This window comes from Amblyomma maculatum, chromosome 7 (genome assembly GCF_055883805.1).
Source record: "Amblyomma maculatum isolate TAMU_Amacu chromosome 7, ASM5588380v1, whole genome shotgun sequence".
Lineage (NCBI taxonomy): Eukaryota > Metazoa > Arthropoda > Arachnida > Ixodida > Ixodidae > Amblyomma > Amblyomma maculatum.
This window is the reverse complement of record NC_139350.1, coordinates 107,082,962-107,102,703: the sequence shown is the minus strand read 5'-3', so window position 1 is coordinate 107,102,703 and position 19,742 is coordinate 107,082,962. Positions and strand designations below refer to the sequence as shown.

At 48.3% G+C, this 19,742-nt stretch overlaps 1 protein-coding gene across 1 annotated transcript in view; it reads left to right on the top strand.

Annotated features, from left to right (window-relative positions):
• The window catches only part of Sply (Sphingosine-1-phosphate lyase), a 107,222-nt gene that overhangs the window by 24,646 nt on the left and 62,834 nt on the right, over positions 1-19,742 (top strand). Inside the window, exons 2-3 of the mRNA XM_084609321.1 lie at positions 848-1,016; positions 17,144-17,319. Coding sequence (XP_084465447.1) covers positions 848-1,016; positions 17,144-17,319 — 345 coding nt within the window. The remainder of the gene's footprint in view (positions 1-847; positions 1,017-17,143; positions 17,320-19,742) is intronic.

Here is a 19,742-nt window from a genome sequence, read left to right as displayed (position 1 = left end):
CGCGAACTGCTCTGTCTCTCGGTTTGAGGGGAAAGGGCGCGGAGGCCATAAATCGCGGCGAAACACGGGCTGCGAAGAACGCGCGGCAGAAGGAGCTGCTGTCGGTGTCTTCTCGGAAAGACGCCTGGACATACGTCCCTTTGAAACCACCACTCACGCGCAACCGAGCAAGAGCAGCGATCGGAATGTTTGGGCCTTAGGTTTGTGTGTTGTGTGTTTTGGAAGCGCAACCATCGGCGCTGTTTGTCTTTGTGACTTCTGGCCACCTCGTGCGTGAGCTTTAAATAGGAGAGAGTGTAAATCGCAGATGTGTGTGGCAATGCATGAAAGGTATAACGGGGATAAGCGGATAAGCACCTACTTCGTATTTGATTAACTATTCAAATCGGCCATATTTTTTTTATTAGCATCTCGAATAATTAATTTCGACGGACGCTGGATGCCCTGAGGCTACTGTTTTAAAACGAGCCAGCGTGGCACACCAAATGCGAACGGTTCCGGCTTTTGCCTGCACAAGTCCCTGCTGTCGCCGCAATTCTGTGACGTCACTGCCTGACGCTTGTCCATATGTACTTCGCACGACTTAAAACTCAAGTTAGTATTATTAGGTGTGTGCATGAGGAAGTACCGTAAGCTAGGCAACTCCGGGCCGAGCTAAGCCTGCTTAATAACTGAGTAAAAATGGCCTACTTATCACCCCTTCATTTAGAGTGAGTGAACACTACCACCAGGAGTGTCTGCTTGAGCATTAGTCACTACTTCTCGTAACAATTGAAAAAAAAAAAAGCGTTAAATATTGGTCTGACGAGGGTGTTGTTTCTCGCTATTTTCTTGCTGAAATGTGCAGAAGGAGAGCCTGCTGTATGCCTTCTGGCGAGTATGTGGCCTCGTCAACCTTCACCGAGACATGCTCAACGCAAGGTACCGGGACACCGAGCCAGCTGTCCTCATTGTCACAACAGCTCTGGTTACATACATTGGGCAGCGTGCAGTACGCAGGATCGTTTATGGGGAAGGTGAGCTCGCCTTTTTGCTCCCCATGCACGCCCAAATCCACTGCACAATTAAACTCTGGGGCTGGAATCATAGAGTTCCTTACACTAACTAGAGGGAAAGCTGAGGGAGCTGCACTTCAGCCACCATGGGCGCGCTAAGAATCATGGGCCGGTGTGCTACTTGTTGCGGGACAGTCGGTTTTTGTCGGGTACGTGAGGTGGCGTTACTGCGAGGTTTCTTTTTCGTCATCATCATCATCTGAAGGTGCGTACATAGACCGCGAAAAGCGAAGGCGCAAAAGCAGACGTCGCCAATAAATGGTTTCTGTTTCCCGAAATGCCTCTAAAAACTTCCTTCAGTGATTGTACAACCATAAATTTTTTGTAACGTATTTTTATTTAAAATTTTGTCTATTAAGTGCGAAATATTGGTATTTGTGCTGCTCAAAACTAAGCCAATAGGAGAAAGAGCCATCGCTTATATTGGATAAATATCACACTGACATGCTGTTTCTCTCTCTTTTTGCAATTTATAGTCGCAATATTCAATGTTAGGACATTATTTACTGTAGAACAATGTTTATCTTTGCATTAGTTTGGGCCAAAAGTTGTAGTTCTGCACTCGGTAGCTCTCCGGCCCATGATGCTTTGAGCGCCCATGGTGGCTGAACTGGCCGTCTGAAAACTCCATGTAAACTCCCATAGACGGCGGCACAGCTTTCCCTCTAGGTAAGAGTAATACTTCTGTCACACGGGCAAGTCCCAACTCCCTCGAACGTCTTTTCCATAAAGGACCATGGAGGGAGTTCAGGCCTAAAGGAGTTGTCGCAGTGTCACACGGCTAAGAACCAGCTTCTCCGAAACGCCGTCGGGGTCCCATTAGGCGCTGTTCGTTTTGTGTATGCGTATAAAAATTCAAGTTAAAAACATGTAAAATAATTTTTAGCTGCTTTCTTTTCAAGTTTGAATTTACTTTAAAATATAAATGTATCTTCATGTGAAAGGAGTGCGCTGTTACTTTTACTAGCATATCGGGTTTGGCTGTTCTACTGGCCACAATGTGCTTGCGAAATTCTTGCGTGCATGCTTGGATATTTGCATATTTACTTTTTTCCATGCTTTGCGTTGTGCTACAGTATTAAAATTAGTTATAAACTCAAAATTGATGCATATGCGTTTTTTTAACACCTGCACTGAAGCTCACGGGGAACCAGAGTACTCCCTTTACCTGCTCGAGGGACATGATCGGAACTCCTTACGCTAGGAACTTCCTTAAACTTCATTTCCTAAAGGAGTGCCGTGTGACACGGCGCGTATCTCTATTGAGATAAAGACTACCTTGGTTGAAGGGAGTTAAAAGGAGTTCAGCTGTGCCCGTGTGACAGCAGTATAAGAAACTCTATGGCTGGAATCGTCCTAGCCTGGACTGCACGATGACTGTTCATTTCTTTTTACGTGGATTGGTAGCAACTTGCATGCACTGTGCATTTTGCGGAGTGAGAGCTGTTTACTTGTCAGAATTTATTTCAAGTCACTTAGCTCATTTTTACGGTAGCTTGGATATCCTTGGGGAAAACTACCCCGTCATGGTGGTGCAGTGGTTATAGGCGCCCGACTACTGTTGCCAAGTGTGCGGGATCGAACCCCGGCCTCGGCGACCGCTTTCCAGTGGAGGCGAAAAGCAAGGCGCCCGTGTTCTGTGCGATGTCAGTGCACGTTAAAGAACCCCAGGTGATCGAAATTTCTGGAGCCTTCCAATACGGCGTATCTCAAACTTCCGACTCCTCACGGGTCCTGGTGCGTCTCGCGACTCTGAAATCTCTCTCCCCCCCCCCCCCCCCCCTCCCCCTCCTCCTACGGGAGAGCGCTTGCTTCAAGAATAGGGCAGTGCAATGCAAGAAGCACAAGGAGCAATCGCTACATGAGTGGCAATTACTGTGACCTCACTACCACCGCGAAATAGAAAAAAAAAAAAATATTGGCGCGCCTCCCTTTATACTGGGGCTTTTAAGTGAAAAGATGTTTCTCTGCTCTTTTCATAAACTGCCTGGCCACCCCTGTGGCAAAATATTTGCCCTAATTTCATGCAGTATTTAACCTTCAGTTCATTTGGGAATGATGTCGTCGTGGAAGGCTCCTCCAGTGTTTGGCTTTCGCTGTTCTGACAAGATTTCAGTCTTATATTTGTTTGAGTTTTTGTGACTGGCGACATTCTTTGGCCATGGACATGTTTCCTGTCGCGATTTTTATTGTATTCGGCTACCCTCCTTTGCTCCTATCCTTGCACGACCTGCTTTCGATTAGTCCGTACGATGATGGTCTAGGGCGTTCGCAGCCTTCGTGCCATTTACAATTCCGCATGGCCCCGTAAGTTCAAAGACCAACGTCGCCATTTTTCTTTGGAGTGCTCTCCTTGACGATGCGCACTGCATTACAACGAAACCGTTGTTTTAAGCAAATCTTGGCCTATGTTGTGAAAACTCAGCCAGTGACCCTGCTCAATTAGGGTTCGTTATCGCTAGGGCTCATTCCGTGCCAATCGCACCAGGGTTCGCGCTCGACCAGTCTTGTCGATAAAATTTATGGCTCTTTATTGAACCGGCTAAAGTAATCACCCTGAACAACTTTGACAAAAAGAAAAAAAAAATATCCTGATCATGTGGCAGCTCTTAGGATTTCTCAGAGGAGTGCGAAACTTAGCTTCACTAAATAAATAAATAAAAAATAAACGTCATTTACTGTTGAGCTTGAAAACCTTTTACTTTATTACCCCCCCCCCCCCTCCCCCTCCTAAAAAAAAAAAAAAAATCATGGGTTCTCATGAGCGTCCCGACTCGGGCGCCTTACCCCGGCGTTTGGTTCATCCCACAGCGCCAGTTCTGCTTACCAAAAGTGGCCCACTTGGCACTCTCATCGCAGCGGGAGGCCTCAACCCAGAAGGCCTCCCGTACACCCATTGAAAGTTTGAGAATAGGTTGAGGACGTTTCGACCCCAATGCCTCTAATCATTCGCTTTACCAGGTGTGACTGCTCTCCCATCGAGCGCCAGCTATCCTGAGGGAAACTTCGGAGGGAACCAGCTACTAGATGGTTCGATTGGTCTTTCGCCCCTATACCCGGATCGGACGATCGATTTGCACGTCAGAATCGCTTCGGACCTCCACCAGAGTTTCCTCTGGCCTCGTCCTGCCCGGGCATAGTTCACCATCTTTTTGCAGTTTTTTTTTTCGCGGCATTGACGAGCGTCTGACATCTTTTGCCGCTTCTCTATAATATATGCTATCTCATTAAGTGGTTTAAATTATATTAAAACGCAATATTTTTTAGAAAAAAAAATGGCGAACTTAAAAAAAAAAAATTCTGTGCAGTATTTTCAGGCATCAATTTCGTGCAGAGGCGTTTCTATTAAAAACATAATTGTAGCTCAGTTGATAGCTGTTGTATTGAAATTTTGCTCAGCGATGCTTATCGGATCATTTTTCATTTTCGAGCCATGGTTGCTCCGCACTGCTGAACACAGCAGCATGGGCATGGAAGAGAGCACCAAATGATTCGCGGGGTCCACATCTGCGGTCTGTTTTCTCCTGCCCCCCCCCCCCCCCCCCCTTTTTTTTTTTTTCAACCGTAGCCGGCGCAATTCGTTTTGCTCCGGAATTTTGTAACGAGTGTGGTTCACTTAATAAGCAAGGGGCAGTACAGTGCTTATCCGAAATACAGAATAGATGCATTTCAGTGGAGCAAGCAGCGTAGCTGGGTGTTTTGTGGCAATGCTGACCCAGTGAATACGGATGCTTTGATTAACACTGAGTTGATGTAATATAATTGCAAGAACGTTTATTCTGTGCGTTCTTGCTTTCCACGAATTGATAACGACAAAGAATGTCGCCGTGGACCAGTTCTAATTTTGCGGCCGGCCAACGAACAGCCTTTGTTAAGGACAAAAGCCCCCTGGAGCACTCTTATCTCTTTAATGTGTTCTGCAGCGTGCTTCCTGGGCAGCATATGACTAGAGAACCGGCGGACGCATGAGCAAGGCAGTGGCAGTTGAGTTTCCCCTTCAGGTGGCCATTTGAGGAAACACTTGACAATGATGAAATCGATGGTTCTTGATGGGTTGGTGGTTCGGACTCCGAAACATTCACATTACTCGACGGCAGGGAAAGAAGGTTATTTATTTGCACATAAATAAAACAAGAAGAAGCAAGCAAGGAGAAAACTATTTACATGACTGAACCGTTGATCATACGAAATCAGCCCTGGTTTAACCAAGAGCGCTTACTTTTAAGCTATCTGTCTCCGCCTTTGGCGGGGACAGCAGCCAATAAGCAATAAAGCGACACGTCTCACCGATCGATGGTTAGGGAAAGGAAAATAAAGTTTCCGTCAGCTAATCAGACTGTGGAAAGGATATTAACTTATCAAATACTTGGGAAAGAAGATTTCTCAAGCGAACATACGAACAGCACTTATGTCACTGCATTCCGAACCTCTGCGGTGGTGGTAGTGATTTATTATTGAGTAATCAAAAAGAAGGAAAAGAGCGTTGCCGGCCGCGGCAACTGCTATCTAAATCATCTGAAGCACCTAAGCGGCGGCCGGCGGGAAAGAAAAGGGGATAGGTAGAGGATAGCGAGGGGAAGTATAGAGGGGAGCGATAGAAAGAAAAAACAGGTGGAGCTTTGTACATTATTTGCAAAAAAAAAAAAAAATGTCAACGAGTTGGCGCTGCTCGCGCGCAAGTGTCCGAGCGCTGTCCACAAATGCCTGTGCGCGAGCGGCCACTACAATTGTTTACAATATAGTTGCATGGGTGTGTATACACAGCCTCGCGCGCGACACAATGCACAAGCTGCCGGGGTGGGCCTCCCAGCAGCATACGTCCAAGGTGGCACACACGGATCTTTCGAGTAACGCACGCACTACCTGGCGAAGAGCAAGGGAGACTCATCATTATCCTGTCATGGGTGCGCGCCTTCCTCTACGTTTTCTTTTCCGCACACGTGCTTGCGGCACCAACGTGTGCCGAGGGAACAATCGCTGAAGGTTTTTTATATATATAAGAAAAAAGTAAGCTGTCATTGAGGGGTCATGAGTAGCCAAAGTACAGTGCCTAGATTCCAGCCACTGTAGCCAAAGCTCAAACGACCCATTGGCGCCTCTTTGCGCACTGGTCAGCCACCGTACAATCGTCCACTGGCCACAGATATGGCATTGAAAACCGTGAACACTGCACAAAGCAAGACGAGAAGGGAGCGCTCTGCAGCCATCGAGCCTCCCTCGTGCGTCCACCAAATTGGTAGTCGCCGTGACATCGAGCAGCCACATCGTGTCGCTGTGCTGGATGAGAGAGTTCAGCCAACTTCACACTGCAAGGCTCGATGAACGCAAAAGGCCTCGATGAAAATTGCTGCACTGAGTTTCAGTGCAACTATACCTATTCATTGAGCTAAATTTGTTTTTGCTAGGAACGCCTCTGTACGAAATACCCTTTCACAGCACACCCTTTCTTTCAAGTAAATTTATTTTCTTCTGAATATATTGTGTTGCATTGTACTTTAAAGAGAAGTGGCGAAACATATGATGTGCCTCGCCAATGTCGCGTATAAAAGGAAACTGCAAAAATGCTGCTTTCTTGGGGAAAGCAGCACAAAAACTTTGCAAAAGTCAGACATTTGATTATTTTTTTTTGTAAATTTTTTTAGTGAGATGAACTTTCGCACTGTTCTGAGAAAGTCGACGGGCTGTCACATGAGGGGGAAATTGTTTTTCGCCAAAGTTGTATACCGAGGACCGAGACGCCGCTCGAGCGCTCGTGTTGGGTCTTTCTCCCACCTTGGCCCTCGTTTCTGGCGTTAACTACACCACGAATCAGATTCACCTCGCCCAACTTTCCGCCTCACTATAACTTCTTTAGCCGGTTCAATAAAGAGCCACACATTTTATCGACAAGATCAGAGGGGGTCGAGCGCAAAATCTGGTACGTTTGGCATGGAAGGACCCGCAGATGTTCCATGCCTTGGGAAATAAACTTGACATGTGATACTTCTGCCGCACTCATTTTCGACAGCAGAGTAATTTCCGGGTCGCAGAAATAATAGGACGGCGACCTGGAGGTAATTTCTTTCTCCCCAGTGGGACATGTCTATCTTCTCCCTCTGTCACTCGTGACGTATATGGCTTGAGGACTGACACCCCTGTCTGCTTCTTGATGCACTGCGTACATCGCCGTTCAGTTCAGTCGTTCAGTCGTGTCCGACTCTTCGTGACCCTATGGACCATATCACGCCACGCTTTCCGGTCTCTCACTATCTTCTTAACATCACATAGCTTCATCTGCAATGCCTCGAGAATGCCATCTAACCATCGCGTTCGCTGCCTACCCCTTCTCCGGCGACCCTCAACCTTTCCCAACATCAAATCTTTCTCCAGCGACTCCTCTCTTCTCATCAGATGACCAAAGTAGTTGAGCTTTAACTTTAGAATTTGACCCTCCAGTGAGCAGTCAGGGTTTATGGTCGACAATATCGACTGATCGCCGGACGAGTTCTTAATTTCGTGTTGATATGCCCGGCCGCTATGCAGACATGAATTAATGGCCCTAGTGAATCATACGCGTGTTGCTTTGCAGAATTGCCATTGGTCCTTTGATTAGCCGTCGTGCCTGATATGTGTTGCCTGTAGTATCTGCATTCGAGTGGAGTTTAATCTCGATTCATCCATGCTGTACAGGCTCGAAAGCGTGCAGATTAGATCCTTTAAATGCTGCACTTCCCTCATTATCTAGTCTGTTGATGGAAGGTTGCCAGTGACGTGTCTCCGATGAGGTAGATAACAAATCGCCGCGGTGCGGTTACGAAAGCGCCGATAACAAAAACGCCAGGCGTGTTCGCAAAGAACGGCGCATGCGATGTTGAGCGGTGCGATTTTGTCGCGCCTCCTGTGGCGTCGTTGTGCCAATCTTTATCACTCGCGACTGTGGCTCTGATGTGTAGGATGCAACTTCTTCATCAAGGTCGCCTGTTTTTATGAACCGGCTGCATGGCGAGGCAGCGACGATATCTCTGCCAGGAACATGCACGATTTCGTATGAAGAACGCATCATCCTCTGCAATCGAGGTGTAATGTCTGTCCCTTGGAAATGCCCACTAAAGGCTTGTGGTTAGCCGCCAACGCACTCCCGAAAACTATCGTACGCCCAGGTCAACGTAAAAAAAACAAAACAAAGTATTTCTCGACCTCGGCGAGATTCCTTTGTCTCTCTGGCCAACTACGGAAGGTGTGCACCTCCCTGCATTCATCTGTGTCTTGTCGGAGATGTGCACCTAGTTCGGCGTGGTAAGCATATCTGCAGCGACTGTATACCCTTTTCCCGGTCAGGCGGTGCCGAAATCGAAGCCTGCAGCAGTACGCCCACCCGCGTGCGTGTTGGTGGTCTAGCCCAGATCACCCAAGGATGCGGGATCGTATCCCGGCCGCGGCGGCCGTTTTTCGATGGGGGCGAAAAGCGAGGCGCCTGTGTGCTGTGCGATGTCGGTGCACGTTAAAGAACCCAAGAGGTGGCCCGAAATTTCCGGACTCTTTCACTACGCACGTCGTCTCTCATAGCCTGAGTCGCTTTACCTCAATGACAGCCGTTTATGCGTCCGTTTGAGAACAAAATTTTCAGGCGCCGCGTGTAATCTTACATCTACGTTAATTATCGGAAAATCTTTTTCTTTCGATTATCCTTCGATTAGTCAGCTCGCTGGTTCTGGTGGAGGGCATGCCAGAAATGCTCAGGTCCAATCAGGATTACGCGCACTACAATAGGCAATGGTGCTCCTACGCGCCTCTCCCCCTAAATCGGTGGGAGTGATATTAGGAGCACAATTCTCTATTATAGTGCGCAGGGACGAGATGCACTTAGGAGCACAATTGCAAGGGCTCCTCGCGCGGCTCGAAACGCTCATATTTTGTGCTTGTTAATCCCGTGCTGCTGCATCATTAATATCTGCTAGTAAGAGCTGAGTGCGGTTTCCGGCTTAACAATGAAAATTGCCCGAGAAGTGTCCTTTTCTGGCGCAAAGGCTTGAACACGAGCGTTCGGCAAATGTGACGCATAGCCGTCGCGCTACAGAGAACCCCCGCCCATCCACTGTGCGCTTCGTCGACCCCCTTCTGACGCGCCCATTGTACAGAGCTGTATCTGGGGCACGACAACACATGTCGGTCGGTCGAGCCACATTCACGGTATTCACCTTGAGCGAGCGCACTGGCTGTCTTACAGGGAAACGTGGAGCACGTGACCGCCGTGCTTTCAGAAGCGCTCCTGCCGTGAGCCATGCGAAAATGGGCGGCTCCAGGCGCGGAAGAGCCTTCCCTCATGCATGAATGGCATGAGCAGGGTGCTTCTCTCCAGGGAGAAGGGAAGACAAGAAGTGGTTGAACGGTTTAACGGCTATGAGAAACTCACAAATTTCGACTACCTGGGATTCTTTAACCGTGCACTGACATCGCACAGCACACGGACGTCTAGCTTTTCGCCTCCATCTAAACGTGGCCGCCGCAACCGGAATTCGGTCCGGCGTCTTTAATTGGTCCCAGTAGTCGATCGGGCGGGGAAACAAAAACATGGTAAAAATGTAAAAAAAAAAAAAACAGTTGTGGCGAACACTCTTCCTAGGAATGAATGGATTCCTGGAGCCCAAGAGGAGAAAATAGCCTTGGGGAAAAAAAACAAACGCGAAAAGCCTGAGAACTTGAGAACGATTACCGCTGGGCTTGACAATGCCTCATGAACTTATATTACACAAAGTCTTTTGAAAAGCTTTAGTTGATCTTTCTGGTGATGGTGAAGCGGTTGCCACTTTTCTCGACGATAAAGGAAAGGATGACAGATTCACACTGATCGCTCTGTCCACGCGGACGCTGAAAGAGCGACACAGCCATATGAATGGAATGGGCTACATTACAGCAGGGCACAGCAAGCGATCTACGGTTTCTAATGCACATGCATGTTTTTCTCTCTGTCAGGCATGTAGGGATTGTAGCATGCCTACTTTTGTCTTTCCTTGAAAGAACGCCCTGAGTGCTTTTTTTTTTTTGTAACGATACTTATCGCCTCTTTAACCGTACTTTTAAGTCCTCTGCCACAAAATTAAGTTGGGACAGGGGAAGGTAACAGGTGGCAGCCAGCCGCTCGACCACTTGTTTGGAACAAGATGGCGTGTAATGATTGCAAAATATGTTCAGAACGTTCACAAATAAATAAAAAAACATTTATTTTTTACTATATTATTTTTATTATTTACTATAGTCTCTATTGAGCAGTATGGCATGAGAAAAAGCTCATTATTCGAGGTTCAACAGCTCAGTAGACATCGAAAGGTCATTAACACAACTAAATGAATAAAGTGTATGGAATGGCAGACAGGGGCTCTATAAATACCATCTACAGAGGAGAGCGAAGTGGACAGCTGGTAATCACGTCAGATAGGCAAGTTTTTTTTTATTTACACAATTTCATTTGGGTTCCATTACAAAAGCAATGAAAGCAGGAAGAGAGCAGGCAAAAGGTGTATCGATACCTGACGAATTAAGTGCCACCTTCGCCGTAGGAAGACTGTTTAAAGAAATTAACCTAAAAAAATCGCATAAAGACACACCAACACGAAATATGCACAGAATTATACGATAGAAAACACATTATATGACAGCACATCGCTGGGAAACAGATTGGACGTAATATACATTACTCCGAGAAAAAAAAATATGGCCGATTTGAATAGTTAATCAAATACGAAGTAAATGCATAGTACCGCTTATCCCCGTTATACATTTCATGCATTGCCACACACATCTGCGATTTACACTCTCTCCTATTTAAAGCTCACGCACGAGGTGGCCAGAAGTCACAAAGACAAACAGCGCCGACGGTTGCGCTTCCAAAACACACAACACACAAACCTAAGGCCCAAACATTCCGATCGCTGCTCTTGCTCGGTTGCGCGTGAGTGGTGGTTTCAAAGGGACGTATGTCCAGGCGTCTTTCCGAGAAGACACCGACAGCAGCTCCTTCTGCCGCGCGTTCTTCGCAGCCCGTGTTTCGCCGCGATTTATGGCCTCCGCGCCCTTTCCCCTCAAACCGAGAGACAGAGCAGTTAGCGCTGAACCCACAACCACTGCGCTTACGCTGTGCTTTTTAACTGCTCTGGTTTGCTGGTTTGCTTCCTTCGTGGCACGGTCTATTACGTTCTGGTCGCGCGCCTGTGGTATCGCACCGCTGCCACCAGTTATTACGTGCGTCTCGTGGCCCCTCGGTAGCGTTGGCCTGGCGGCTCCGTGGCTCGGCGGACGGCATCAACGGTCCCAGCAAAGACGAGGCGTCTTCTAACGAAACAACCTTTACTACAACATCATGAAGAAACGGGCATAGAAGCCGGCCCGGAGAGAATACAGACACTCTCACACAGCTGGTGTCTAGCGTCGTTCCAACGGCGCGTCAAAGTAGTCTCTGTCTCAGCGGAGTCGGCCGCTGCTTTTTATAGGCTTGCCAGTTCACTGGGAAAGGGGGAGCCCTCACAGGGAAGGGAGAGCCCGACAAGTCTGGTCAAGACGGGATGACTCAATCGCAGGTGGCCCGACCGCTTCTCCTCCACCTCCTGCAGACGGGCGAGGGCGACGCACTCTCTCACGAGCTCCAGGCTTGGCCGGCGTTTGCACACACACGCGCGCATACACATTTGGCGCGTGGCAGGATCACGTCGAGACTTGCCCGCGGGAGAAAGCGTTGGGCGGCCGATGAACGGCGCCGAAATGGCCGATCCGCTCGCGGTTCTGCCTGTTGCTATGCGGTGGCCGCGTCAGCTGTCACACTTGTCGGTGGAGAAACGTAACAGGTCAAATCGCGACTTTTCCGAGAATCGGAACGGACCAAACCGACGGCGTCGCCCACTTCCGAAGAGCGGCCGCCTGCGCGACCGTCATAAATAAACTCGCGTCAAGCTGCCACTTGACCTTGGCCGCCCCTTCGGAATCTCCCCCGCGACGGTGGACCCGCGGTGAACACTTCGTTTCTGGGAGAAACCCGCAAACTTAACTGTCGATTTATGGGCCTCCGGCTTTCCGGTTCTGCCTTCGTAACCGTACTTCAGCACGTCGAGTACGGCGAACCTGCGACGTGAAGCAAACGCACACACGCTTGTGCAAGGTGCCCAGCGATGGCCGCCACGTCCGCAACTGACATGCCCCTCTCTCACTGTCGTACTCTGTCTGGGTGTATCATGCGGTCGCTCCGCCCCCTCAGTGTTAAGTCGCGTGATGCGGGCGTTGCCACAATCTCTCCCTCCTCTTCAAGTTCACGGAGAGATGGAATGACAGAGAGAGGGGCTCCTACTACAGCTCTGCGACCACTCCACCTCAATGCTGAGCCGCGAGATGCGCGTGTAGCCACCTTTTCTTTCTCCCCTTCAAGTTCACGAAGAGAGAGAGAGAGAGAGAGAGCGGCTTCGGACAGACCGGCGAAATTCGTGATTGCGGCTAGTAGTGCCACGCACTAAAAAAAATCAAATTGCCTCCATGCGGATAGTGCAGATGGATGAGTTGCCCCCCCCCCCTTTTTTTAACGGATTGAGAATGACTGCTAACGCAGGTGAAAGTAGTGTGTCCTCTTTTGAGAAAAACGCTTCGCGAAAAATGTGGACGCGGCAAAACCGGGCATGATTGCCAGCTCACTGCTCGTTGGACGGCAGCGATTCATACTTAGCGTCGCTTCGCTTCGTAAAGCCTATTTGGGGACGTGCAAAATATTTTATCGAGCCAGTAAAAATGGGTGTAACCCAGCGACTGCAACTTAACGATTCATTTGTTACCATAGAATGCCGCAAATAGAAAGAACGAACGGCGAATGCGACCCACGCACAGCAGATCCGCCGCGTCTCCGCGGCGCGGCCGGGCGCATCGGCCACTACAAAAATCTTTTTCCTGCTGCGACGGGTGCTTAAGCAACAGGTGAGCGTTAAGCAACAGGTGAAAAACACTGCAGGTAAAAATTGGATAAATTCTGTGGGAAAGAAACAGAGTGTGGAACTATACCGAAAGTGGCAAAGGCAGATCAGGAAGGAAGCTTTCTTTGATAACTCAAGAGGCAGTGCCCTACTTTTTGAACCTAGATCAGGGTGCCTTAGAATACGCAGCTACAAAAAGAAATTTAACAGCGAATATGACACATGTGCAGTATGTAGTAAATCCACAGAAACAATTAACCATCTTATACTCGAATGTGATGGTACCCATCCGGAAGTCGATGCAGGCGCTGTCACTCTTCCCGAGGCCCTGGGGTTTAGAGATACCAGGGGTGAATGAACCTGCTATGGAAGCTAGCAAAAAACGATTGGAAGATTGGTGTCTTACAAGCAGAAAAGTGACATAATGTTAGTAAAGTAGAAACAAAAATTCAATAAATAGAATTATGGTATAGTTAACCGATCTAAAACAATAATTAAGATATAGGAAAAAAAAAACGATGATAGCATCTGCTACCACCCCGTTTCAAATGGGACGCTCCTATATTTCCTGCAAGGTGCCCATAACCACTGCACCGCCACGGCGGAGCCGTGTACTGGAAGTGGCAACAAAAATGGTGGTTCGTAACCAAATTGTGATGCATTTCCATTTTCATCTAGCAGCCGCCTGCTAGTCAGATTGGAGGCTAGCTTGCGACAGGGACTCGAACCGACGACCTCCATGCCGTTAATTGTAAGTGCAAGTGTCCGCCGACAGATACTGTGCCTTTCGCCGAAAACCAAACCAAGCAAAACCATGCCACACGGCGTTTCTTATGTCATAGTCGGTTGAAGCGGAGTTAAACCCGGCTGCGCCTTTGCCATCGATTCTCCTCCTTTCTGCTGCAGCGCTTCGCAAAGCGCCATGGCTCGCCCAACGTATTGAAACCATAAATGTCATCGGCGTAAAAAAATGGGGCTTCGTTATATTACGTGTTGAGAATGCTGTAACGTTAAGGACTGAAGTCCGCTCTGCTTGCTTCTCCTCAGATAACTCTGCTTGCCCCATATACAGAGTCATATGCAATGGCTACACTACATCTTCAGCGACATACTGCCGTGGTCGCCTTTTGCGAGGATTTTCCACTATATGTGCGGCGCGGATTTTGGCTGCACTCTGATACAAGGAGACATGTCTAGACACGTCTGCACACAACCAAGCGCAGATGCCAATTAACTTACGTTGAGCTCGCCATTTCCCCCGTCAAGTCACGTGGATAGCGCACTTGCAAACTCGGACATGTCACATGATCTCATGACTTCGCACATTCCATCGACGCCTGTCCATGTCACGTGACCACGTGATGTCATCGCTGTTTCGACCGATGAGCAAGTTTTACGGCTAGTCGTAGTTCTTTCCTTGGTGAGGCTTCGAGTCACATTAAAAGTAGGCTTAATTCTCTTCAAAGGGTGGTGATACTGAAGCACTAAGCAGCAGTGAAGTCCCATGCTACACCCATACTCTATCTCATTAGTTCCTTTCAGCAATGTGGAAGCTGGAGGCTTCCTCAGCCAATCACTAGAATGCCTTAAGAATGTTCCTCCGCGCCTCGTTATCTGCACGTCGCCTGGTTGGAAAATAGCCTAAACAGATGCCGGCCACGTACCGAACGAGGAATTGCATGCCATATTACATTGTCTGCCATATCCTTACGTTGTCATATCAGCGTGAGCAAACGAAAGCGCCTCATTTAATTTTTGGAAGTGAAACCATTTTTAACAACAGACATTTTCGTTTAGGCCCAGGAGCGGCACTCCAAATAAGAAAAATTAATCATTCGTGGATGTTGCTCCAGTTCAGACGAGGCCAAATGAGATTTTACACCGGTTTAGAGGAAAGGCGCAGTATCTGCCACACTTTCTCCGTGGACACTGAACCGCGCGTTAAGGGGAGGGAGGAAGGTGGGAATGGAAGAAGAGGCGCCGTAGTCGAGGTAGGGCATCGACGTAGCACCTAGCAACCGGGAAAAACCGGAAATTATCAGGGAATTTGGATAATCTGAAAAACACTCATGGAAAACTCGGGGAATTTGTGTTTGGAAAATTATTTGCAGTTCTATTTAAAAGGAACTAAACTCGCGATATAAACGACATTGCACGAGTTGTACCACCAGCCTCCGCGAGTTGTGCTGTGATGAGTGTACCATATCCCAGCAGAGGCGATAAAAAGCGCTTCGAATTTCGAAGCGTGTTGAAAGCGGACGCTCTCTCGCATGCGGCAGAGCACGCACTCCCTAGGGATCGCGCATGGGCTGTTCGACGGCCTTCCCAGTCGTCTCTCCCAGTAGACATAGCTCCAACAAGGCGGCAGAAAACGTTGCGAGAATCTGCGACGCGTCCGATTTCCAATGGGAGAAATGCAACTCCCAAATGAATTCCTCCCTGTGCACAGCCTTGATGGAAGCGTTCATTTCTGCCGCAGGGGGTGTACGTAAGCAATGTAGGCGGCGCAGCTTTGGGAGAGAGGGATATAGTTTCGCGCCTTATCGTAAATTTGAGAAAAGAAAAAAAAAAAACAACTTTTCTGCGAAGAAACGGCTTTACAGCAGATCACGAATTTCGCCGCTCCCCACGGCCGCCTATGCGCACGCGCTAGCGTGGTCAGATATGGCGGGCGTGGTCGCCAGTGAGCGCGCGCCGCCGGGAAGCATGCAAGCAATGCAAGTCGCATTCGAGGGAGTCGCTGCATGCGCAATGTAGCCCCGCAGAAATGGATCGTGCCAAAGGGCTAAGCTGCAACCATTATAACACTTCTGTTAGAATATCTCGCCATGCATGCAGACATGCTTTCGTCATATGCCATCATTTCACCACGCAGCTGTAGGTCATGCTCATGCCGCGAACGAATATGCACGCGCTGCGCGAATAACATTGTTTCCATGGTTAACGAGGGCTGCGAATGCGGCGAGATGAAACTCGCGAGAAACTCCCCCCCCTACCAACGGGTGGCGGCGGAACGAGCAGCGCCAAACGGTGCTCACGTTCCATTTTCACTCCGATTGCGCGCTCATTTTAGGCTGTACGCGTTCCCCTATTGTCACTACCTCAAATGGGAATGATGAACTAGGCCGAGGCCAAGCTAGGCCGCCCAAATGAATGCCTAGCTTTCACGGCCACGCGAAACCGGTTGCTTGCGACAACGATGCCCGCTCGCATCTGCGCTATGCCGCAGAAACGAGTCTTCGCCCCAAAAAATGATCTCCACAGTATTGCTGGCGCTAAATTTGGTCCGAAAATTCGAACTTTCGGACACCACAGAGTCCGAAATACTGGCCGGGAAAATGTACACGTTTTTATAGGGCGCCTGACGGTCCCCGAGTTAGGTCCGAAATATTGCTCAGGTACGAATTATTGGAGTCTGAAAAATCGGTCGGCTACTCGATAACATTTTTTTGAAGATACTCGATTTGTTATGATTTAATAATGTTTGCTTTCTGTTTTTCTTTTAAATGAAATAAACTCTACTCATTAACATTTAAAGGGACTGTATTGTCGTTTAATTTTTTAACATGCTTACTAGAGAGTGATAGCATTAGGCGGCATTGTGCCAGCCCATTTTAGCATAGAACAAAGTACTGTATCACTCTGGGAATTTTACAAATGCATTCAGGGAAAACTTGGAAACATCAGCTTGGTAGACACCCTGGGAGGGCTGCAGAATATTTTCGATCACCTGGGTATCTTTAGCGTGCAATGAAATTACACAGCACACAGGCGCTAACGTGCAGAAAGCCACAGCAACAGCGACGAGCTCACTTTGAAGTCAGTTGTTCTGCTTCGAAATGTGCCGCCCTGTTGGTCGCGCTCTTTTGGGATTTGAAATGGCGTTTGGTGAATGCACAGTTTGAGGCACTTTGCCCCAAATGCCCGTCTTATTTTGGTACTACACTGTGCAGTGTCAGGGTGCCACCTCTGCACTCCTTGCAGCTTTGGTATAGTATAGTGCTGCAAGGCCAGTGCTTGCAGAGCGCTCGTAGCCCGATGTACTGTCATTTTCTAGGCCATCCAATTTGTCTCCTAGCTTCTCTCGTGTGGCCCCCACGTCTTCGCTCAAGACGGAGTGCCCGTGTGCTTTTCGTGATGGGTGCGTCTGCTGCGTGTGCGCAGGCTTCGTTCCCAATGTGAGGCGTGGCTTCTTGGCTACCTTGAGGAGCCTGCCTATCGTGCGCGACTACGTCCGCGAGAAGATGGACACTATCGCGCTAGATGTGGAGCGGTCACTCAACAAGTTCTACGCCGACTGCCACTTCATCCTTGAGCTTCCTGAAAAACGCTGGACACCGGTGAGTCTTAGCATTAATTCCCTTTGATGGAGCAGATGGTTGGCCATGTTTCACTCCTTTTTGAAAAAAAATGCACTCCTATAGGTCACAATCGGAGAGTGCCGCTCTTGTAATGCATGCATCTTTGTTACATGTACAGTGTGTTTCGTTACTATATACGAACTGCGCTGCATAGATTTATGTAGACACAGGCAAGGAAGGCAGACACCAACAAGAGTGCTGGCACTCCGAACTGGCATGTGATGCGGCAGTCACTTGTTTCTAGAGGGCTTAGTCAAAGCCCTCACCTAACCCACCCACTCCCTTTCTAGACCTGAGGTTTTCCTTGTCAGTAAAGATTTATGAATGAATGAGTAAAGTGCAACAAGCGTAGATATTGGGGCATTCGTTATCGCATCGTGCGAGTCTGTGGTGCAGGGGTGTAGTCTAAATTTTTACAGGAGGGGAGGTGTTTAAGGGTAGAGGAGAAGCATGCAATAGTCATCTTTGGTCAGTGCAGAAAAAAAAAATGTTTCGAATTAAGAGGATGTGTTCAGAAAAACTAGGGGGTGTGTACAGTCGCCCAAATCTGCGTGCGCAATGGCCACCTTTTCTCTGCTCCTGTGCCTTAGGGCCGATAAAAGTTGTCGGAAGGTCAAGATTAAGCAAGGTCTTGGTGAGCCCTTGCTTATACTTGGACTTTTCGTAGGTTAGCTCTTTTATAACGCTCAGAAACACATAAAATTCAGCCGTCATGCACACAAGTTATAGATTTGGGTGACTGTACGCTACTTTAGGGGGTGTATAGGGAAATCATTGGTAAGGCGGCAGCATGGTACTTTCACTGCTCATGATTGTTATCATGACGCGCGGCAACGCGGACTTGCATAGTGTAGATTTGACAGTAATACACAAGCCGAGTCGGTCCGGTGAAGTTTCGGCACCCGTTTTGAGCCACTGCCCTTTTGTGCAGCGCGCATATCGAGATGCAGGCAGGTCGACGTCCTCAGGAGTCAGGCTTGTGCGTCTTAGGTTAGCTTTTGTCAGCATAAATCCAATTAGCCAGCCGATTAGGCCTCAGATGAGTCAACCGATCAAAAGTGCAAATATGGCACACTGTATACTTTGCTGAGCTTAACGAGCGACAGCATATCGAGAGAGCTCAGCCCACGCGATGAATGGGGTCGACGATGACACATAGACAGCGTTTCTTGCTATGCAGTTGAGCTTTTGGAGCATGACAGTCACTCTTCTAAAGTCTGTTCATGAAAATTTCTGGAAGTGAGTCTGACGGTGAGATTTGCTGCTAGGTGTGATCCGCCCGTCCAAATGGGTGCAACTGGGTGGAGCTGTTCTGTTTGCATTTCACAATTTGTTTCACTTGTGCAGCATTGTGGCCTCAGGCACCCCGCTGTTTGTTTTAAAAATTAAGGATTGGGGAGGGTTAGCGCAGGCTTTGTGCGCATTCTGGATAAGATTGCGGTTGGCAGGCCAAAGACCTGGTTAAGACTGGCCCGGCTCACAAGGATGGAGAAGGGGACCATGTCCAATTGTTTCTTAATTAAGGAAGTACAATTAAGTGTAGATAAAATGCAGCAGAAGTGGCTGACATAAATGAAAATGTATAGAGGGTTTAATGTGAAGATTTAATAAAGTCTAAATTTAACGTTGGGTTTGTCGCATTATAGATATCAGTTGCTTTTGCACCATAAAATTCAATAATAAAACCTTTGCTTTGCAAAAGAAGAATAACAGTGAACAGTCACACATCAGCACATTAAGCTGCTGTACATGCGTTTGCGACTGTTGCAAATTAGGTGCTCTTTAAGTAAACATTGTATGACTTAGTAGACTCGTAACATCCACTCGGGTGATTCATACTTTTGCTTAATTCAAACGTATTTCGAAATTTTGGCCGGCCAGTGTTGTCTTTGCCCTGGTCGTGTGGGGTCACTGGTATGGCTGCAGCGGATCCGAATGCATCAATCAGAGTGGCGGACATTTTGGGCCATGTCAGTGTTGTGTAGACAGGCGCCCAACATTTGCTCTGGCTGGCTGCTTCTGACATGTTCCAGCATGTTCCATTAGCACGTATCTTCCTCTGTGCGCGCACAAAAGCTTGTCGAAGCGCGGGGCTCGGGGGAGGAAGTCGTCACCCTCGGCTAAGGCGAAGAGGTTTATCGGCGTTTTCGTGTCTGCCTCAGTGATGCATGTTTGCACACGATGGCAGGACTGTCACCTGCGCTTTTCTGAACCCTTTCCCTGTGGACTTTGAGAGTATTTACGTGGTGGTGTTACCTTCTGTGTTAACGCATCTCTTTTCTCATTTTGGACTGTTTCACTGGCCGTTTTTACACTGTGCAAGGCCTAAGCGTTGTTTTTGTTAGATGATGGTGCTGATAAACTATTTACTCCCAAAAATGGGAAAATCTTGCTAGACAATG